Source organism: Myotis yumanensis, unplaced genomic scaffold (genome assembly GCF_028538775.1).
Source record: "Myotis yumanensis isolate MYYU_CA2020_CCGP unplaced genomic scaffold, mMyoYum1.0.hap1 SCAF_3, whole genome shotgun sequence".
NCBI classification, from domain to species: domain Eukaryota; kingdom Metazoa; phylum Chordata; class Mammalia; order Chiroptera; family Vespertilionidae; genus Myotis; species Myotis yumanensis.
Window position 1 is genome coordinate 17681420 of NW_027223754.1, and position 19187 is coordinate 17700606.

General features: G+C 34.5%; 1 protein-coding gene across 1 annotated transcript in view; it reads right to left on the bottom strand.

The window, feature by feature from the left end:
- Positions 1–4505: 4505 nt before the first annotated feature.
- PURG (purine rich element binding protein G) overlaps positions 4506–19187 on the bottom strand; it is a 31186-nt gene continuing 16504 nt past the window's right edge. Inside the window, exon 3 of the mRNA XM_070408352.1 lies at positions 4506–5365. Coding sequence (XP_070264453.1) covers positions 5261–5365 — 105 coding nt within the window. The 3' untranslated portion in view covers positions 4506–5260. The remainder of the gene's footprint in view (positions 5366–19187) is intronic.

The following is a 19187-nucleotide window of genomic DNA, read 5'->3' on the forward strand; positions in this document are numbered from 1 at the left end:
GCCAATGCCCGAGTGTGGCAGGGATACTACGCATGTTCATATCTGTAAGATGCTGGCTGCCTTTGTAGGGTGACTTTGGCTTATGGACTGTCCATAGCCTGGCTGGAACTTTCTTAGAACTGTAAAAAAAAAAAAAAACAACCCCAAAAAACGTTCCTAGTTTCTTCTTTTCTTTCAGAGGTGACAGGTCTGTATCATCTTCTGATGGCTCCTCCACCAGCTCCTTCTCCATTTTCCCTCACTGGCATTTCCTCTAGTAAATCTCTGCACATCTAATCCCATCTTGGAATCTGCTTCTTGGAGGACACAGCCAGATGGTTTGTATATGTACCTGTGGGCATCTAAGGCAGGATGGCAAATACATCAAGCATGTATGCTAAGTCTAGTCAACTTGTGGCTGCCAGGAGTGCTGAGTTGAGACAGATTCTAGAGCTGCATCTGATCCTTCGTAAAGAATGCCATGATCTATTGCCAAGGTCTACCATGAGGGCAAGAGAGGAGGGCCTTGACCTTTCATTATAGCTATTTTTGAATTTGGATGCTTCTAAAATCTCTATCGAGAAGGTCATGGTCAGAGGGGTATTGTATTTGAAGCTGTTGTTAATGATGAATAATATTCATAATGATAGTAATGATTAATGATAATTATTGTTAATGAATAATAATAAGTATTACTAATAATGATATAATGATGATATGACATAATGATGTAATAATATATAGTGACTATATAAGTAAAGATAATGCTGAATGCTGAATAATAATTATAAAATGGTATATCATTAAGGAGCAGAAAATCATTATAATATAAAACAATATGTAGTTTAATTATATTATGAAAGCAATAATATTTTCACACTGAAAGTGACGCATGGCATCTAGAAGAAAAGATTCAAAGCATAAGGACATGTCAGTGGTCTCCAGCTTTCCCTTGGGGTGACTGCTCTGATGAGCTGATGTGATTATTTCTGTTTCCTAGCAGGTCTGTATTATGGAGCCCGTCATAACATGATGCTCTTCATTAATATTATTTATTTCCCATGTGACTTTATACTTGTCAAACAACATTATTACATTAATTCGATTTTATAAATAGACTAGAGGCCCAGTGCACGAATTCATGCACTCGGGGGTCCCTCAGCCCGGCCTGCGTCCTCTCGCAATCTGGGACCACTGCTCCTAACTGCTTGCCTGCTTGCCTGCCTGATCACCCCTAAGCATTCGTCTGCCTGCCTGATCTCCCATAACCACCTCTGCCTCAGCCCCTGCCACTGCAGCTTCATCTAGAAGGATGTCCCAGAAGGTCGTTTGGCTGTCTGGTCTAATTAGCATGTTATGCTTTTATTATTATAGATTTTCCTACTAGAAAGAGGATGTGCTGATCAGTTGATTATAGGTATTCTTTTCTATCTAGCATTTATTTCCTTCCTGTAAAAACTCATTTCTAAAATTATAAAAATAACCCTTGCTTATCATTAAATAATTTTAAAAGCATAAAGCAAAATTTAAAGTCCACTTCTTACACAGTCTCTTTTCAGTCCTACTCTGTAGGAGTAACACTGTATTTTTGGTTGTAAATGGATTTTCTCGACTGGATATCTGATGCTCCATGTGCTTTCTATATGACTTTGTTAAAAAGAATTTCTTGTGTATTTACCCAGAATGAACTAATAAAACTGAGCTTCTAAATACACAAAACCATGGGTCCACCCTTTCATTCAAAGTTCTTTTTACCTTTATGAGTCATTCTTTCATTAAGTCTTTTATGAAGGCAAACATTATGCTTTGCAAAAAGTGTAAGCTTTAGCTACCTCTCCCAGAATATCAGAGATTAATTTGGGAGATTATGTGTAATGCTCTGCTCACTGCATTTTATGGTTTATTCAGTCTTATGAACTAGCACCACGCATTTGCTTTTGTGTGAATTATATTACTTTATAGTTATTTTCCCAAGGAGACTTTTCATTGTCCCAAGGATAAAGTGTGTGTGTGTGTGTGTGTAAGAAAAGTGACTTAGTCTTAGTGTGAACTCAGTAGGCACCTACTTCAACAATTAATGAAGACAACTCAGAAATGATGTTAATCAAGCATGGCAAACTCACGGCCCACGGGACGCATGCGGCCCACAACGAATACTTTTGCGGCCCAGCCAATATAACGGTACGTAAGAAATGTTTTAATAAAATTTTATAACTTAAGTTTTACAATATCCTGTTATACATAATTATTAATAACGAACTACAATGTTTGCTAATGACCGATTACTAGAATCATGTTGCATTCATTTCCCTTCCATGCCTTCTGCTCGGTGCACCATTTCTCTCCACTAATACTAGCAGTGGATTGCCATTTCATTAGTTTTGGACTGACTTGTTTGGTATGCGCAACAGGAAATATTTTGCTTTTGGAGAATAAGAAAAATAGGCTTATTTGCATTACGCTTATTAATTTGTGCAGTTATTCGGTGTGTGGTAAGTTAATGTTCAAGAAAAAATATTAATTTTTATTAAAATGTTCTATTATTTTATGTCAATGATTACTCATTTATTTCAGCCATTTGCATTTAGCATGTCTCTATCAAAATAAACTTACGTTTCTATGAAAATTGAAGCTTTTGCTTTTTTTGTGGCCCACATAAACTTAAGCCTTGTTTATTTGGCCCATGTTAGCCTTTGAGTTTGACATGCTTGATGTAAATTATAGATTGGCTCTTTTAAAAAAAATAAAGATTATTATTGTCCATTTTCAAACTCAAAGCAATTTCTGATGAGAAAAATTAGTTTCTTAAGATGAATAAGGGTTAAACTTATAATGTACATGAAATTTATTTCAAAAAACCCTTCTTTAATGGAGAACATCTGGATCTTTATTGGAAGTACTTTTATTCAGGGTTTATAGATGAAATCCTTGAGCTTAAGATTCCCAAGGGAAATTCTTATTTTAGAAACAGAAAACACAACTTATCAAAATATTGTTGATAAAACAATAAAGACAAATACAATTTTGTAACTCTAGAAAAGCTTAAATAATGGTTTCACTTGAAGAAGGAGAGACTATATACTTTTCCTAAAAGAATCAACTTACAAAGTATACTCATTTTATTTAAGATTGATAATTAAAAAAATAATTTCATACAAAAACCAAAATATTTTGTGAAAATAATTTTTAGGTGGGACAAATATTATGATGAACAATAACACATATATCTGGTAAGTGTGGGGATTAGAGATTTTTTTCATGTAGATTAATATGCACATTTCCCCCCAAAAACAATTTATTTATTCTCTCATCCTTTCATAAAATTAGAATTAATTTTTCTTTTCATTAACATCAAAATATTACCACAGAAATAAAGATACTCTAAAATATTCCTAGACCTACTTTCTAGGACTATAGGTCTCTTTTTTATTAAAGAAAACCTGGAATTATTTTGTAGCACATTTATTATTTGCCAGTTTAATAAAATGGAATGCTGTAAAGTCACTTGCAAAAATGTTCACTACAAAAATCTGGCGTGAGGCTGTGATTTAGTAAAAACTGCATTTGTTCAAGATAGTCCTGGAGGTGCACGCCCAGTGTTCACAGGCCTCTATTCTCTAAACTTCATTTTCTAATGTTAGGAGTTAGATATGATTTAATAACTATCTGAGGAAAAATTACTGTACCTTACACTCTTTACATAACAAAGATCCATAGCAGAATGAGAATATTTCAGTTGTTGGACCCACTAGGTTAGATTGATAGGTTTGATCATCTATTTGAGATCAATGATTGTTGCTTGAGGAGCTTTAACAGATTTGCTTTGATCTTTTCTTTTCAAATTGATGGTCACCCATTGTTTTTAGGCAAAATACCAAGGTCAAAATGAACATTTGCAGACTGCCTTCATATTGAATTTATCTCTGGCTTAGGAGAAACACCGCTGTGTCTCCATGAGGAAAACAGCTTCACTTGTCCCAATGCTGTGTGATTCTTAGTGCAGGTGCTAAAATTAAGAATGCAGTAAGACCACTGCATGGGTTTATGCCATTCAGCTTGTCCTGGAAAGTTCCAATTTTATTTTGTTTCCTTATTTTCATATAGGTGGAGTGGAAATTTACTTTAGATATCAGCATACACGAATAACCTTTGCATTGCCATTTGACTTGCAATAAAAGTTTGAAGGCATACTTGCAAATGTTACCTCATGTCTCAGCCAGATGATAAAACATTATTAATAAAGTACTAAAATAAACAAATGCTCTCTAATGGCACATTTTTTGGTCTCCTCAACTTACATATTTTTCAGGTCTGAGAGGCCTAGTTTTTTATAGATCTGATCTAAACTTGAATTGAGAAGCCAGGCCAACTGGATTTAAATTCCCAAAGATACCACAAATTTGGGGGCATGAATTAAATAACAAAATAAACACATGGTAAGATCAAATTTTGATCCATATGAGGGCCCAGTAGAACTAATTTGCATTCTGAAAAAGAAGTAAGAATCCAAAGTAATATTACACACATATAAACCACTTTATTAGATTGTCAGTGATACTTTGAGACATATTCAAGTTATTTTATTTTACTTCATATAAACAGAGGAAGGGAAGAAAGTTTAAACTTCAAGCTTTGTTCAGCATGTGTGCAGTTAGCATCCACAAAAGCACCATTGGATATGGAAGAATTAGCACCACAGAATTTTAGGACCTAACTGTTAACATGCATCACTGAAAAACTCGGGACATGAAACAATACAAGGCAATTTATGATTTGCTTTCATACAGTACAATACAATCACCAATCGATGAGAACCTGTTAAGTACAATACAGGACAAAAAACACTTTGTACCCTGTTAACACTAAAGCAGTTACAGATTTAAAAACATGTTTCTCATGAGAGGCAGGGGACTGAAATGATCACTCCTCCTCAATTTTTAAATTCAGAGTTATATAGTTACATGATCTCTTAAGAAAGTATTTTCAAATTTATGTCTCTCTACCGCAATGTTGGCAAATGTTGTTGTTTTTTAAACTGAAACACTTGATAAATTTTAAAAAAACAAAGTAAAACAAAAACCTGATAAGAGTCAAGAAGTACTCCAGCATGGTCGAAGATACTCCACATAAGATCAGTTTGAAAAGGATGCCAATGGTGTTGACATTTGTCTTCCCTTCCGTGGAGGAATGTCAAGTACAGGAGCCTTGCGTTCGCGTTGAACTTCAGTTCATTTCTTTCACTCAATGTCTTTATTCTGAAGTGTAACATAAGAGACATTCCTTATTCCTCAACTGTTTTTGTAGTGTTATAGGGCTGTTCCTTAGGCTGGATTTGACAACAGTGAAAAGGGTTGATATTCTCTCTGGATTTAGGGTAAATTGTGAGCTAAAGAAAAAATATTAATTTAAATTTAGCATATGTGAAGTTTTAAAGAGAATTTCACTATTTTCACAGTACAAACCCATAATGAATATCACTGAAAACCTTTCTGTTAGAAAGCATGTAACAAACCCTCAATTTTAAGTTGGGTCTAGGCCAATTTTGGCATATTAGAAGATTACTGTATAAGAAATGTGCAATAAGAATAGATAGTACAGGTATATTCAGATCTCAATGCACTGATGCCAAGGAAAATATATTTTCAGTCACCAAGAGAAGAATATATCCTGAAGCATCCATGCAGACATATGAGTCAATCATGTGTCTGCCCAACTTTTAATTCTGGAATAGTGATAACAGGGTCATGTAGGAAAAAGTACTCAATTACAGTATGGCAGCAATTTTATATTATATATTTTAACAGCAAAACATTTTTGAAAATAGATTCAGCACTATATGGTAAGTTTACAATTCACCATTTCTATACTTGTAATACATGCATTTATTTGTTTTCCAAGTTTTTTTTTTTTTTAAAAAAAACCCCACTAGGACCAACATCTTTCAGAACAACAATCTAACATTAAACAAAACCTTCTAAGGAAAATATTTAGCATCACAGAATTTGAGAAAACTCAGTTACTCAGCATCACAAAATACTCAATAGATGTACATTTGAGATTGTTCATGCCATGACATAACACACCTTTGGGTTAATATATCTTATTATAAAAAGAAACAAAAGAAAGAATTGGCATGGAATTTATCTTTAGCCTGTCCTTGGTTAGAGAAGACTGACCTCTAATAAACTTGACTCCTTTCCACAATGATAACTGTTTCTATGAAGCAGCATTTATATTTAGTAAAACATCTTAAACTAGGGATGGAAAGAATGATCACCCCAGAGAAAAAATTAAAGATAAGTAAAATTATAGACAAATAGTTTTTTTCTTAAATGAACTGCTCCCAAACAAAAAAGGAAGCAAGGTTTGTTCACTTTGAAATGTTCTTCTGTTGAAAAACATTCTTGGAGGAAAGCTAGCCTATCCTTATAAATGTCAGGAAGATGTAAGGTTTCACTTGAGAAAAAAAGTTCACTTAAAAAGAAATTATGTGTTGCTTTTCTGTTGAATCAAATCCATTATATAAATGAACTAGTAATTTTCTGAAGAGAAAACAGCTATACACAGCAACACATCCGTGATACTATTTTCAATTTGTTGATTCTCCAGGCATGGCTGACTTGAGCATAGAAGAAACAGATCTGATTTCTTAATGTTTTAGGGTTACGTTAAAATAACCTCAAATAAAACAAAATCGAATTTTGACAGGCCAGCTTACTAGTTTTGATTACCTTTCTATTGGACCAACATTTTAATACAAGATAGTACCAATTAAAAATAAGATTTAAAAAACAAAAGCTGTCTAAAATTGTTCAATGAAAATGCCTTAAAAGTTAACATTGTAATCTCAAATGATTGTAAGACTTAGAGTAACAGTTTTGCCACTATCACATCACTTTTGTTACTCGAGTTTTATTTCTGTATTGTTCATTGGTTATATTATATAATACTATTTTCTGATAAGTTAAAGTTTGACTTACTACATTACATAAGAAGCTTTAGAAAGACACATAAGTAGGATACATTTATAAAAGGATAAATAATATTTTATGGTACTTTAGACAAATTCTATACAGATAAATAAGTAGTTCAAGGTCATAAAGTGCCTTCATTTCCAGGTAATTAACTTTTCACTAAAATATTTTAAGGCTTTATAATATCAGAAGCTTGATAATATATGGGTTTTGTAATTAATTAGCATTCTTTTGTAATCCTTATTTCATTTAATCTTTTAATCCATTTTAGGTAATTTCTTAATAATTAGGAGCTTAAAGAGATAAAATTTGAATTGTATATTCTGAATTCATTTTGAGAGGAAAAGAAAAGATGTGTAATTTCTAAATGCTGTGATTTGTACATAAGACTCACATATTAAAAAAAAAGACTCACATGTTGCTTCTGAACAATCCAGCTTATATCATAATATATAGCAGCCAATAACCCTCAAAAATTCAACAGAATATTTAATCCCGTGGCAAACAGGGCCATCATTTCATTCATGTATATCTTCTGTTGTCTTTACACTTAAAATGATTGTGCAGCCTCAAATAAAAAAGACTATACAAAATCTGAAATGAATTCTCCAAATACAAGCACAATAAGTATGTTTTATTGCAACAGCTTGTGTAAAATCTGTATTGATGCTCACATCTAATGTTGAAGCATTTCTATGCTTCTACCCCACCATGAGTGTGTCACAGTAAAACACTGGTCACCTCATAGAAGTATGTATAAGAGCCATAATCATACAGAATTCTCTTCTTATTAACTCTTTAGGGAGGATATGAGGGTATTTAAGCACAGCTGTGAACGTAGTTGTTCTGGCAGCTTCAGATTTTAAGGTAAATTACAATTTTATGGACATCAACTTACTTAATTGGTTATGAGCAATAAAAACTAATTAAAATGTTTGAATATTATATTTCAGGAACTTAGGAACGTGAGGCACATGTTTAAATAGCCATGATACTTAAAATGCTTTGCTAATTACCATCGGATTAATTTAAAATGTTCCTTAAATGAAAGGGTTTTGAGGTTAGGATGAAGGAGGCAAGTTCAAACTCGCTGCAAATAATGGTTTAAATGAAATGTTCCACATAATTAGAAAAAGAGGAACTACCAGTAGGAAAAAGTGCTAGTCTTAAAATTGGTTTTGGTTTTGAATTTAAAGCCTAGTACAGGCAATTCCTGGGAATTAAAACAATTTTAAATGGCATAAACTTTTCTAATTGCACATTCCTTTACCAAAGTGCCACAAGTTACTTTTTTTTTTTAACGCACACAATGCTACTTTTCAAAATATAAGTACATACAAAGTTTTACCTTTTTCATAATAGTATAGTACAGTTTCACAAACTTGGCACAAATATAACCAGGACGATGCATTTTAACTTCCTAAATACAGTATAGTGCATTTAAAAAAATAACTGTTAGAACCTTGGTCATGATGAGATTCAAATCTAAGTCTAGCCAAAGCATTGCCATAAAATCTAAAAACATCACAAGAGTTTATTTAGGTAAGTTTTAGTAATACTCTGCCATGCAATGCACAGACATATGTTTTTTTAACATATTGGTTTACTTATCCTTTTTTAATCTGACTACTTATTATACTTACTCTCTTTAATCACTGAAGCTATAATGCATGTAATAACTGAGTTTTGAGAACAGTATTAAACACTGAGGTTTCTAGCCTTAATTGCTCATTCCTATGAAGCATATGAATGTTTAATGCATTGGCTATTAATTTTTATGCTTCTGTCTCTATTCTAAATAGAAGAACTAAATGGAAATGTATAGAACTAATGTAATAACAAAATGACATTAAAAACCAAAGCACCAATATATAGAACAAATAAAATAATAAGTGTGTGAAAGTTTTTCATATTAATAAACTTGTTAAGTCAGGGGAAGACAATAAAAACTAAGATCTCTTTACCAAGTAATAATTATATTACTATATATTTAGAAATTAAGTGGCATGCATATAAAGTTAAATTTTAAACATTTTTTAAACATTTTTTGTTGTTGAGTGTGATGAAGTTAAACTAGAGATATGTGTCATTATAATCTGAGACCCCCCTCCTCCAATCATATTCTTTTTTTAATTGATTTTTTTACAGACAGGAAGGGAGAGGGATAGAGAGTTAGAAACATCGATGAGAGAGAAACATCGATCAGTTGCCTCCTGCATACCCCCTACTGGGGATGTGCCCGCAACCAAGGTACATGCCCTTGACCAGAATCGAACCTGGGGCCCTTCAGTCCGCAGGCCGATGCTCCATCCACTGAGCCAAACTGGTTACGGTCAATCATATTCTTTAGAGGAAAGAGAGACTATAAGATCATGATTCTCAATGACAGGACACCTGTCTTCCATTATGCCACAGGCTAAACATTGTGGTGTAGGACCTCATTTGATGAGGGTGAAAATGCTGGTAAAAATATAAAAGTGCTAATGTTAAAATTAGGAATAGTTCATCATCATGGAACATTAAATGACTATCAAAAGAGAACCCTTTCCTTTTTCAATAGTTTGAAATCTCAATCTTGGGTATAAAGAATGAGTATATAAAAGCATATAAAAGAAATACCCAATTCTATAAATTCTTCATCTTCTGAAGATGGAAAATGGCATATAAATTGGTATCTTAGTCCTCTGAGAGAATTAACAAAAATTAAAAACATAAGTAAAATCAAAAGGGGTCAGACATGATAAATCATTGATAACAACTCCTCCCAAACCCAGGATACTGATAGGTGAATCACAGAAATTTTAGATATTCATTCTATATGACTTAACATACCTTCTTATAGTTTCTGAGTATTAGAAAATAATCCCTTGTTGGTACATAATAGTCTTGGATAGTGGCAGCATTTAAAAATTGTTAGAGAATTACTTCAAATAAACATTGAAATGCAGACTCTTAATAGATGCTGTAGACATGTGGAAACTACACACTACATATGATACGCCAGCCTGAGTTAGCTCATGTAATACCCAAAATAATATAAGATTCCACAATCTCTCTTGCTAATACACAGATATTTTCTTGACTTTGCAAAAGGTAGGCAATTGTATTTACCTAATTTAGTTTTTCCCTGGTAGTAGTCCTATAGTGATAACATAAATACTGAACAAACCTATGAGAATCATTCATTCCTACGATAGCATTTAATCTTGTTTTCTATTATTCAGCTCTTTTACAGCATTTAATTATATACCTGCAATTAATTATAATAGTTATTTCTCATTGTATTGCTATAAGAAAGGCAAAGTTAATAAATTGCTTGTGCAGTGGTGGAGCTACACAGGGTTTCAAAAGATCATATGTATGTTCTCTGCCCTGTAGGCAGGTATCTAGCATTGCCCTATGCTATGAATCTATACCACATGCTCCCTGGGGCCAAAGACTAGATCTTGTTGCCTGCTGTATATCCAGACCTAGCAGAGCGCTTAACTCATGCTGTATGCAAAATAAATATGTTGATTTAATAAAGGAGAAATGGGATTGAGAAAATAGAACAAAGAACATCAACATACTTGCCCCTCACTACCACCTCCCACAACGGAAAAGCCGTGCTTGCCCACTCTTGTTTCTCCATGACAACAGTGTAGGTAGTCTTACTCATTTTACACAATAGGGCAGTGTTACTCACTCTTAAATCATGATGGCAAAGCCCACATGGTGTGTGTCCACCAGAGTACCAATGATATGATTGACTGTTACTACAACTATTTCTAAAATTTAGAATTACCTTTTCTAATATCACATGATCTCATTTATTTGTGGAATCTAATGAACAAAATAAATTGACCAACAAAATAAGACCCGAAGCAGGAAGTCATGGAACAGACTGACATACCTTGATGTGGGGTTAGGGGGATAAGAAGAGATAAACCAAAGAACTTATATACTTATATGCATAGCCCATGGACACTGGCAATAAGGTGGTGAAGACCTGGGGATGTGAGAAGGGGCTTGGAGGAGGGAGAAATGGGGGGAGAAAATGGGAGATATCTGTAATACTATCAACAATAAAAATATATTAAAAAATAAATGAATTAAAAGTTGTGCCTCTGCATATGATAAGCTATACTTTTCTTAAGCGAACTCAGGCATAAAGAATCAAAGAAATAATTCTCACAGCTTCAGTCACAACACGAATATGGAGAATGTCAGAAGGGAATGAAAAGACAGATACACATATATAGCAAAAGGAATTGGGAACTAGTGGCTCTTAAATTTCTTGGAAATTAGTGCAGAAAAGGTGGGATTCTTGTAAAGATAGTGATTTTGGTGACTAGGTGAATGCTGAGGTTAAACCAGATCCTGTCAAGTCTCTCTGAATTCTAAAATTCTATACTGTGCTGATTGGTTCCTCCTCTGATAAGATGGGAATCTGTACAGTATTCAAAGTTTATTTTATTTTTAACAATAGTTAAACTAAAAATGTTTAATGTTTTGGAACTTTTGAACAGTTGTTCACAGTTGTGAATATTAAAAATTGCCTTTAAACCATTACTTCTTTTACAACAATGCCATGTAAAGCCTTTTAAATCCTGGATACATCTGCTTAAATTATATCAATATAATATGGATATTAGCATACTTTATATTGCCAGCAAAATTAGTAGCTTGGAGTTTGCTCCTACTCCTACTACTTTATATGAATGTGTGCCCTAAAAAATGGGCCTTACATTCAAGGCCTCATTTCCAATTTCAAAGAGGGGAAGGGAACACTATCCTATATAATAAAAGGATAACGTGCAAATAGACCGAATGGCAGAACAACTGAACAACCAATCAAAGTGTAATATGCTAATGATATGCTAAGGTTGCTCAACTGCTTGCTATGACGTGCACTGACCACCAGGGGGCAGATGCTCCGACCGGTAGGTTAGCTTACTGCTGGGGTCCAGCTGACCAAGATGGGCTGGACATGCCCTGGAGCCCTTCTGTGGTCCCCCCACAGCCCTATAGTGCACAATGGGGTCTCTCAGCCTGGCTTGCACCCTCTCACAATCTGGGACCCTTCAGGGGATGTCAGAAAGCGGTGTTCAGCCCGATCCCACAGGCCACTCCTCTTGGGAGGGCGCCAGATGCAGGGCTAATGGCTCGGGACTGATCGGGACTGATTGGGACTGATCGGGACTGATCGGCAGGCATAGTGGGGCCGGGATGAGCGGGAGCGGCAGGTAGGAGCTGCAGGCAGGGTTGGACTGTGGGTTTCGGACCGATCCCTGCAGGCCACCCAGAGGGACTCCACCCGTGCATGAATTTGTGCACCAGGCCTCTAGTTTCTTATAAAAATTAGAGTTCTGGTTTTAAACATATCAGTAGAAAAACAATAGCTATGCTATTAAGTTTGAATCTCTAACTTAAATTGCTACTAGTATACATGTTAATAAAAACAGGACAATTAACTAGAACATTTTGACTGAGAAGCAACACAAACATTCTTAATTCCCAAACTAGGAAGCAAACATCTAATTTTTATTAGCCAGAACCATAAATACATGGTAGAAAAGATGACTTACTATCAGCTTTAATTTATGGTAAGGAAGGACTTTTCAAAACCCTTCAAGCAGCATGTACTCATTGGAAATCAGGCCCATACCCTTCTAACACTAAACTGGCATCATTACTCATACTCAGATGGGAACAAGGACCATGGTCTCATTTTTCCACATGGCAACAAACATCATTGGCAGTTAATTAAAATTAATTGCTACAACTAAAATGATGATAAATCGCTTAGAGAATTCTTGCATATTGCTCAAAAGTAGTTAATCATCTTTATAGTTTAGAACATACATCCTTGAAGTTTAGAATGGTAGCACTGCAAGACCTCCTACAGACTAAATGATAGTAATGAGATTCTCTTGGTAATTCAAATGTAACTGCCTTTTTGTAAGAAATGAGACTTAGGATAAATTCTACACTAAAGCAGGTCACATTAAAGGGATGTTTCGATGCACCTGCCCAGCATCTCTGTTTTTAATAGAGTAATTTAGAGTTTCCAAAAACAGTACCTCTTGATGCATATAGCATTAAGGTGGGAGAGTTCTTTGAGTGTTAGGAGTACTATCATTAAATATTAAATTAGAGGTTATTTTGCTCCCTCCATTATGACTACAGGTTTGCTGCCATGATTTTAATAGTGGTATGTGTCAATATACTCAGTAAAGATCTGCTTGTTTCTTGCCTGTTTTAAAAAGATGTCGGCCACAAAAAGGTACTATGTACTGATATACCGAACAACGTGGATGATCTTAAAACTATTAGGCTGAGTGAAAAATTCCAGAATAGACAAAACAAACTAACCCGTGGCAACAGAAATAAGGGCAGTGATTGCTTTTGGAAGGCAGGATGGGGGGACTGTGGGAGTGTTGATTGGGAAGGGGATCATGGGAATTTTCTGGGGTGAGAAAAATGTTCTGTATTGATACTCATGGAACTCACCGAATGATATATTAAAATCAGAGTATTTCATTTTATGTAAATTATACCTTAATAAAAATGTTAAAACGTATTACTGCTAAACACAATATTGTTGCTGAAGCATCAGAGGTTGAGTGGCATTTTTCTTTTTTGTATTTCAAAACTTCTCTCTGCACACTATCCCCTTGAGAGCAACACATCCTAGAATGGGATCCATGACTAATAGTGTACAGAAGACATGGAATTTATATCAGGGTACTGAACCAAAACAGGTTTTTGTTACTGAAGAAAAAAGAAGACAAATTCCTTTATGGATCATACTAACTGTTATCGGTTCTAAGGAGGGACCTAAAACATCTTATGTTTAAAAGGTACCTAAGGATAGAAAAGGTTTTCCCAGTCAAATCTGTTACTTGAAAATACTACTTTCTAAAGCCATAAAAATCAATAAAAACTTGGTTCAAATGTTACTTAAAAGTGATCGTGGCTGTATGGCCTTCATTCTTTTTTTCTTTTTTGGTTCTCCAAGGATGAGTCGATACTGGTGGAGTAAGTATGGCAAGGAGACTAATTAACTTGAAACATGTAGGTGGGACGGAAACAAGATTTTACCTTATGCTGCTTGGCGCATAATCAAGTATATACATGTTATATCACATTTTAAAACCATTTTGAATGCCAGTAATTGGGCCTAATATATGATTACCTCACCATTTCAAACCCAAGGTGCCATGTGTTCATCAGCTTTAAAGAGGTTACATGCAAAATCAAAATATCTCATGAGTTCCCAATCTCCTCTAGAAATAACCTTGTAACACTATCTGACAATTCTAGAAATAAAAAAGTAAAAAATAGTCTATTGGTCTGAGAAGAAAATAGTAATATCCTGAAATGACAAGTATTCATGGGCAAAATTAAAACTGCAATCAAGTCAGATAATTATTTCTCCAATTTATTTCGTTGTCCAATTCTAATTCAAACCCACCAAAGGTTCATGCTGTCTTGAATCCACATTTCATACAAAAACATTTAAAATATATAATTTTACTATTAATCATCATCTCCACCCGAGATTAGAGGAAAAAAGGAAAAAAAAAAGGAAGCAATTTCCCTAGCATAATGCCTGACCTATGGGAGGAAACTCAATAACTATTTGTTGAATAAATGAATGAATGCTTTCATTTCCCTCAAATTGCCATCTCCTACCTCACATATTGGCTCCTTACTGCATATTAAAAATTCAGTATGATTGAAAAGAAAAAGCACAGGCACAGCCTTAATTAGCTAAAAACAAAACAAAACAAAACAAAACAAAAAAAACCATTGCTCTGAAACCCTTACGCCACAGGTCATTATTGCTGCTACTGCTATTGTGACATAAAAATCACTTAAGCATAAATTGATACAATTGTAAAACAATAAATTGGTACAAGATAACCTATATTTTTAGCTATGAAATTTTTCTTTTAAAAACTCAATTAATGACATTAAAGGACATCATTTGCTTCTCTAGAGTGAACAATAAAAACTTAGGTAATTAATAGAATGGTTAGCTGTGTGATGGTTCATGTATACAATTTTCTAAATAACATTTTTGTTTAAAGGCTACCCTGCAATGTAGGTGCCAGGACAAGACCTAGGTCAACAGGACAGGAAGGAATTTATCATATTTTAGTCATTAGGATTGAGTCCTGGAAGGCTCACTAGGGTGGAAAGCCCAGGCAGTAAGACTAAATGATAGAGAGAGATCAAAGACTCAATGATTTCAAGGGAAGAGGCTGAATCTAGGCAAGTGGTATTTCTGTACACCAAATACCAATATAATGACTTGCTATGCCTTCTGCCAGGGCTAAACCCAATAGTTGACTGCGGAATTGAGCCTAGAGATGTGACAAAAACAAGAAAATACATAGAATACATTTAAAAAGAAACTATTTAAATTAGCTATAAAACATGTGTTTAATTGTACCAAATTGATTTGAAATTTATCATTTAAAATTTCTATAGTGTTATTATGAAGGTTTCAATGAGTGGTGGGCTCTCTAGAAACCTTGGCATTTGATTATGTCACTAAATGATCTCAGTAAGTCATATAACCTGCCTGGCCCTGCTTTCTCTATCTGTTAAGTGAGGTTAGTGATATTGAACTAAACTAACCTAACTCAGTATTTTCATCAGAATGAGATGCAATATGTAAAAGAATTTTGAAAAATATGTGAAATTACATATAAACTAGAGGCCCAGTGCACATAATTTGTGCACTCAGGCGGGGGTGGGGGGCTGAGGGAGGGGTGTCCCTCAGCCCAGCCTGAGCCCTCTCTCAGTTCGGGAGCCCTTGAGGGATGTCCAACTGACAGCTTAAGCCTGCTCCCTGTCAGTCAGACATCCTTAGCACTGCTGTGGAGGTGGGAGAGGCTCCTATCACCATTGCTGCACTTGCCAGCCATGAGCCTGGCTTCTGGCTGATTGGCTCTCCCCCTGTGGGAGCGCACTGACCACCACGGGGCAGCTCCTGCATTGAGCATCTGCCTCTGGTGGTCAGTGTGTGTCATAGTGACCAGTTGTTCTGGCATTGGGTCGATTTGCATATTAGCCTTTTATTATATAGGATTATTATAATTCAAAATTCCATATTCTCTCCCCCTCCATATTCTTTTTATATTTAATTTAATTTAATTAGAAAATATTTCAGAATTAACGGCCAGTTATGGAAAAATCTTTAGGACAAATGAATCTGTTGTACCAGTAAGTAACTGAGTTTATCCATTATTGGCTCTTCATTGCAATGTATCTACCGTGAAAATTATTATGGTTTCTGTTTTACAATCATGGTAGAATCAGGCTTATTTCATTTGGTTAAGACGTTGGTGAAATATTCATAGTTGAAAACACTGACGGAGTTTTGTAAAACACATATGGACAGAAAAGGACTTTGTGAAGACATTTTATGTGTGATGAGAGTGAACTAAATGAAAGTAAGAATGAATATAAAAGTCTAGGGAAGGGAGGGCAAATATGTGATATTAACTGTCCCTACTCCTTGTATTCCTCATCCTCTCCCCAACTCAGTTCCCCATGCTCACACAGATAAATCACAGCAACCTTTTATGATGAGCCTGCATGGGGCTTCACAATCATCTCCAACCTAGAGCTCAGGAAGTCATCACAGCTTGAATAGAGTAGGCACACGAGATGAAACAGATTATTATTTTCACCCTAGGACATCAAAAAAGATTTGGCATGGGGAAGACGGAATCATTGTTTAAAATAGTATCACTGTAGTTCTCTAAATTTGCATCAATGAAATATATTTTGAGCAGTATAAAAGAATATAGATAATTACTCACATTTAAAAGATAAATTGTTCAAGGTAAAATAACATGCAGCATTTTATAATAGATAGCATCAAACACACTTCTCATATACACCAACACACTGCCTGACACGTGGCAGATAATCAGATTAATATCTGTTGAATAAAAAGATGACAGTTTGATTAAGCTACAACAGCTGCTTTGAATCAAATAATTTTGGACAAGGCACACTTAAAGCTAATGGCAGTGGAATATTCTTATTTTGTAAATTATTGTAATTCTATTCCTCAGCATAGAGCCCGGGACAGAGTAACCACTGAGTAAATGGAACAGGATCATTTATCTATAAAGTAAGGGAAAGGATATTTTTGAAGTAAAATTCAGGATGTGCAATAAACAAAAGATCTCATATTCTACCACACCCTAATTTGTGAGTCATTCTTTGAAATAAAGTGACATAGTATTTCTTATCAGGTTTTAAAATTATCACTTTCATTCCCACTTGTCACCATTTTGATTTGTCTGTTAAGTACTGTGATCCCGAAGAAACAAGATTTCTAAGGCAAAATGAGAACAAGAACAGTGGTTTTTAGGTAAAGAGAGATTATTTCAGTCATGAACACAGTGCTAGGTACTGAGAGGAACATAAAAGAAGAAGAAACAGTCTCTGAGTTTAAGCTTAAATTCAAGTTAAGATGATAAGAATTTATATGGGAAACTAAGCTTAACATTTTAAATATATTTAATCAAGTTTTAGACTTGATTAAGATGTCTTAAAAACATCCTTTGGAACTGGAAGAATGGCTTATTTAAAGCTTTGTGTACGGGGCCAAAAAAGAGATAAAAAAATTAAGTGGTAGGGTCAAGAGGGTTCTGAGCAACTTAAAGCGGAAACACTTTAGGGAAGCAACCATTATGAAATCTGAAGGATGCCAAGAAGGAAAGGATGGTCAATAAACGCCAGATGAAACAAAGAGGATGTGGAGGAAAATGAGAAAAGGCCACAGAAGGAAGTCAAAGGTAACTTTAGGTTTCTCTGACTCCAGGGATACAGAAAGTGAAAGGGTTCTTAGGGATCATCTGTTCTGATCCAATCCCCACAATTGCCTGATAAGCAAGTTGGGTTCCACAGAAGTGAACTGACTCGCTCCAAGCCCAGCTGGAAAGCACTGAGCCAGGGCTTCTGCACAGCATCACAGCGCCCCTGCCTCTGTACCACACGGCTGTATGCCAGGAGGGCAGAGGTGAGATTCTTTAAATGCCATGAATGCTTGAAACAATAGTCCAAATAATACACAACTAAAATTGTTTTGGTTTTATTAATTATAGGACACATATAGCAAGTAACTTAGCATTCACATTCACTTTATAGTTATTTTGTAACAAAATTATTAAAACTAAGTTGTTACTTAGAATTAAATTATTGAAAATCTAAGTTAAGAATCAAGTTTTGTGTTTACCTAAAATATTTTCCACATAAAATATTAAAAATTTTCCACCAAATATAATGTAGATTTTCTGTAATATGTCTCAACTCAGAAGCAAATCACCTTAATGGAAGGTATTGCTTGAATCCCAGCTTGGTTTGTTATTAAATTTAATATTTGAGTCTTTTTTTTTTAAAAAAAAAAAAGAGTCAATAAATGGTGATTAACAAACCAAATCGCACATAGTTACCTAATGACCCAAAGGATCCCTTAAATAGGAATAGTTTAATAATACTCGAAGAAGAAGAATGCAAACTAGCTTTAGTCATAAATCAAACCGGCATCCTTTAGTCTAAGTAAACTTAATATTATAATTGATAAAGTAGGTAGATAATTGTCCAAAAAAAAAAAAAAAAAAGGCTCAGAACTCGGGGCATTTTCAGGCTGGATTTACTATATTAAAGAGTCCTACTGGCAAAACATGAGTGCCTAGTTTATGTTAGACACTACAGAGGAGAGGTTAAGTTCTAGGCTGCTGAGAGCGTGTGCCCGGAGGACTGCATGGTGCTAAGTGAGTTTCTGTGATTTAAGAGTCATAATGGGGAGCACAGAAGAACGATCTTAAGTAGTGATGGGAGCTCTGCAAAGAAAAAAAGTAATTGCTTAGTATGTTACTCAGCCAGATATACCACAATCTTTCCACTAAATTTTTCCATTCAATATATTTTTCTCCTTACTAAGAACACATTCCTAGTTTTATAATGGAAATCCAAAGAATAATGAGATTCAATTTTAAAGAATTCTTTTGAAGTAAATACTATCTACATGTTGCAGATCATTAAAGAAAAATCTAGGGGCTACAAAAGTTATGGAATTATTTTAAATTGCTCTAAGTAAGTTGTATTTGTCTGAAAAAAATCATAATACATTGATATTATAAATTATATTAATGAAGTGGAGAAAGATTCAGTTATCATTATCCAAGAATCATAATCAACTAGTTTTTGTGTTAGTTCCAAGAT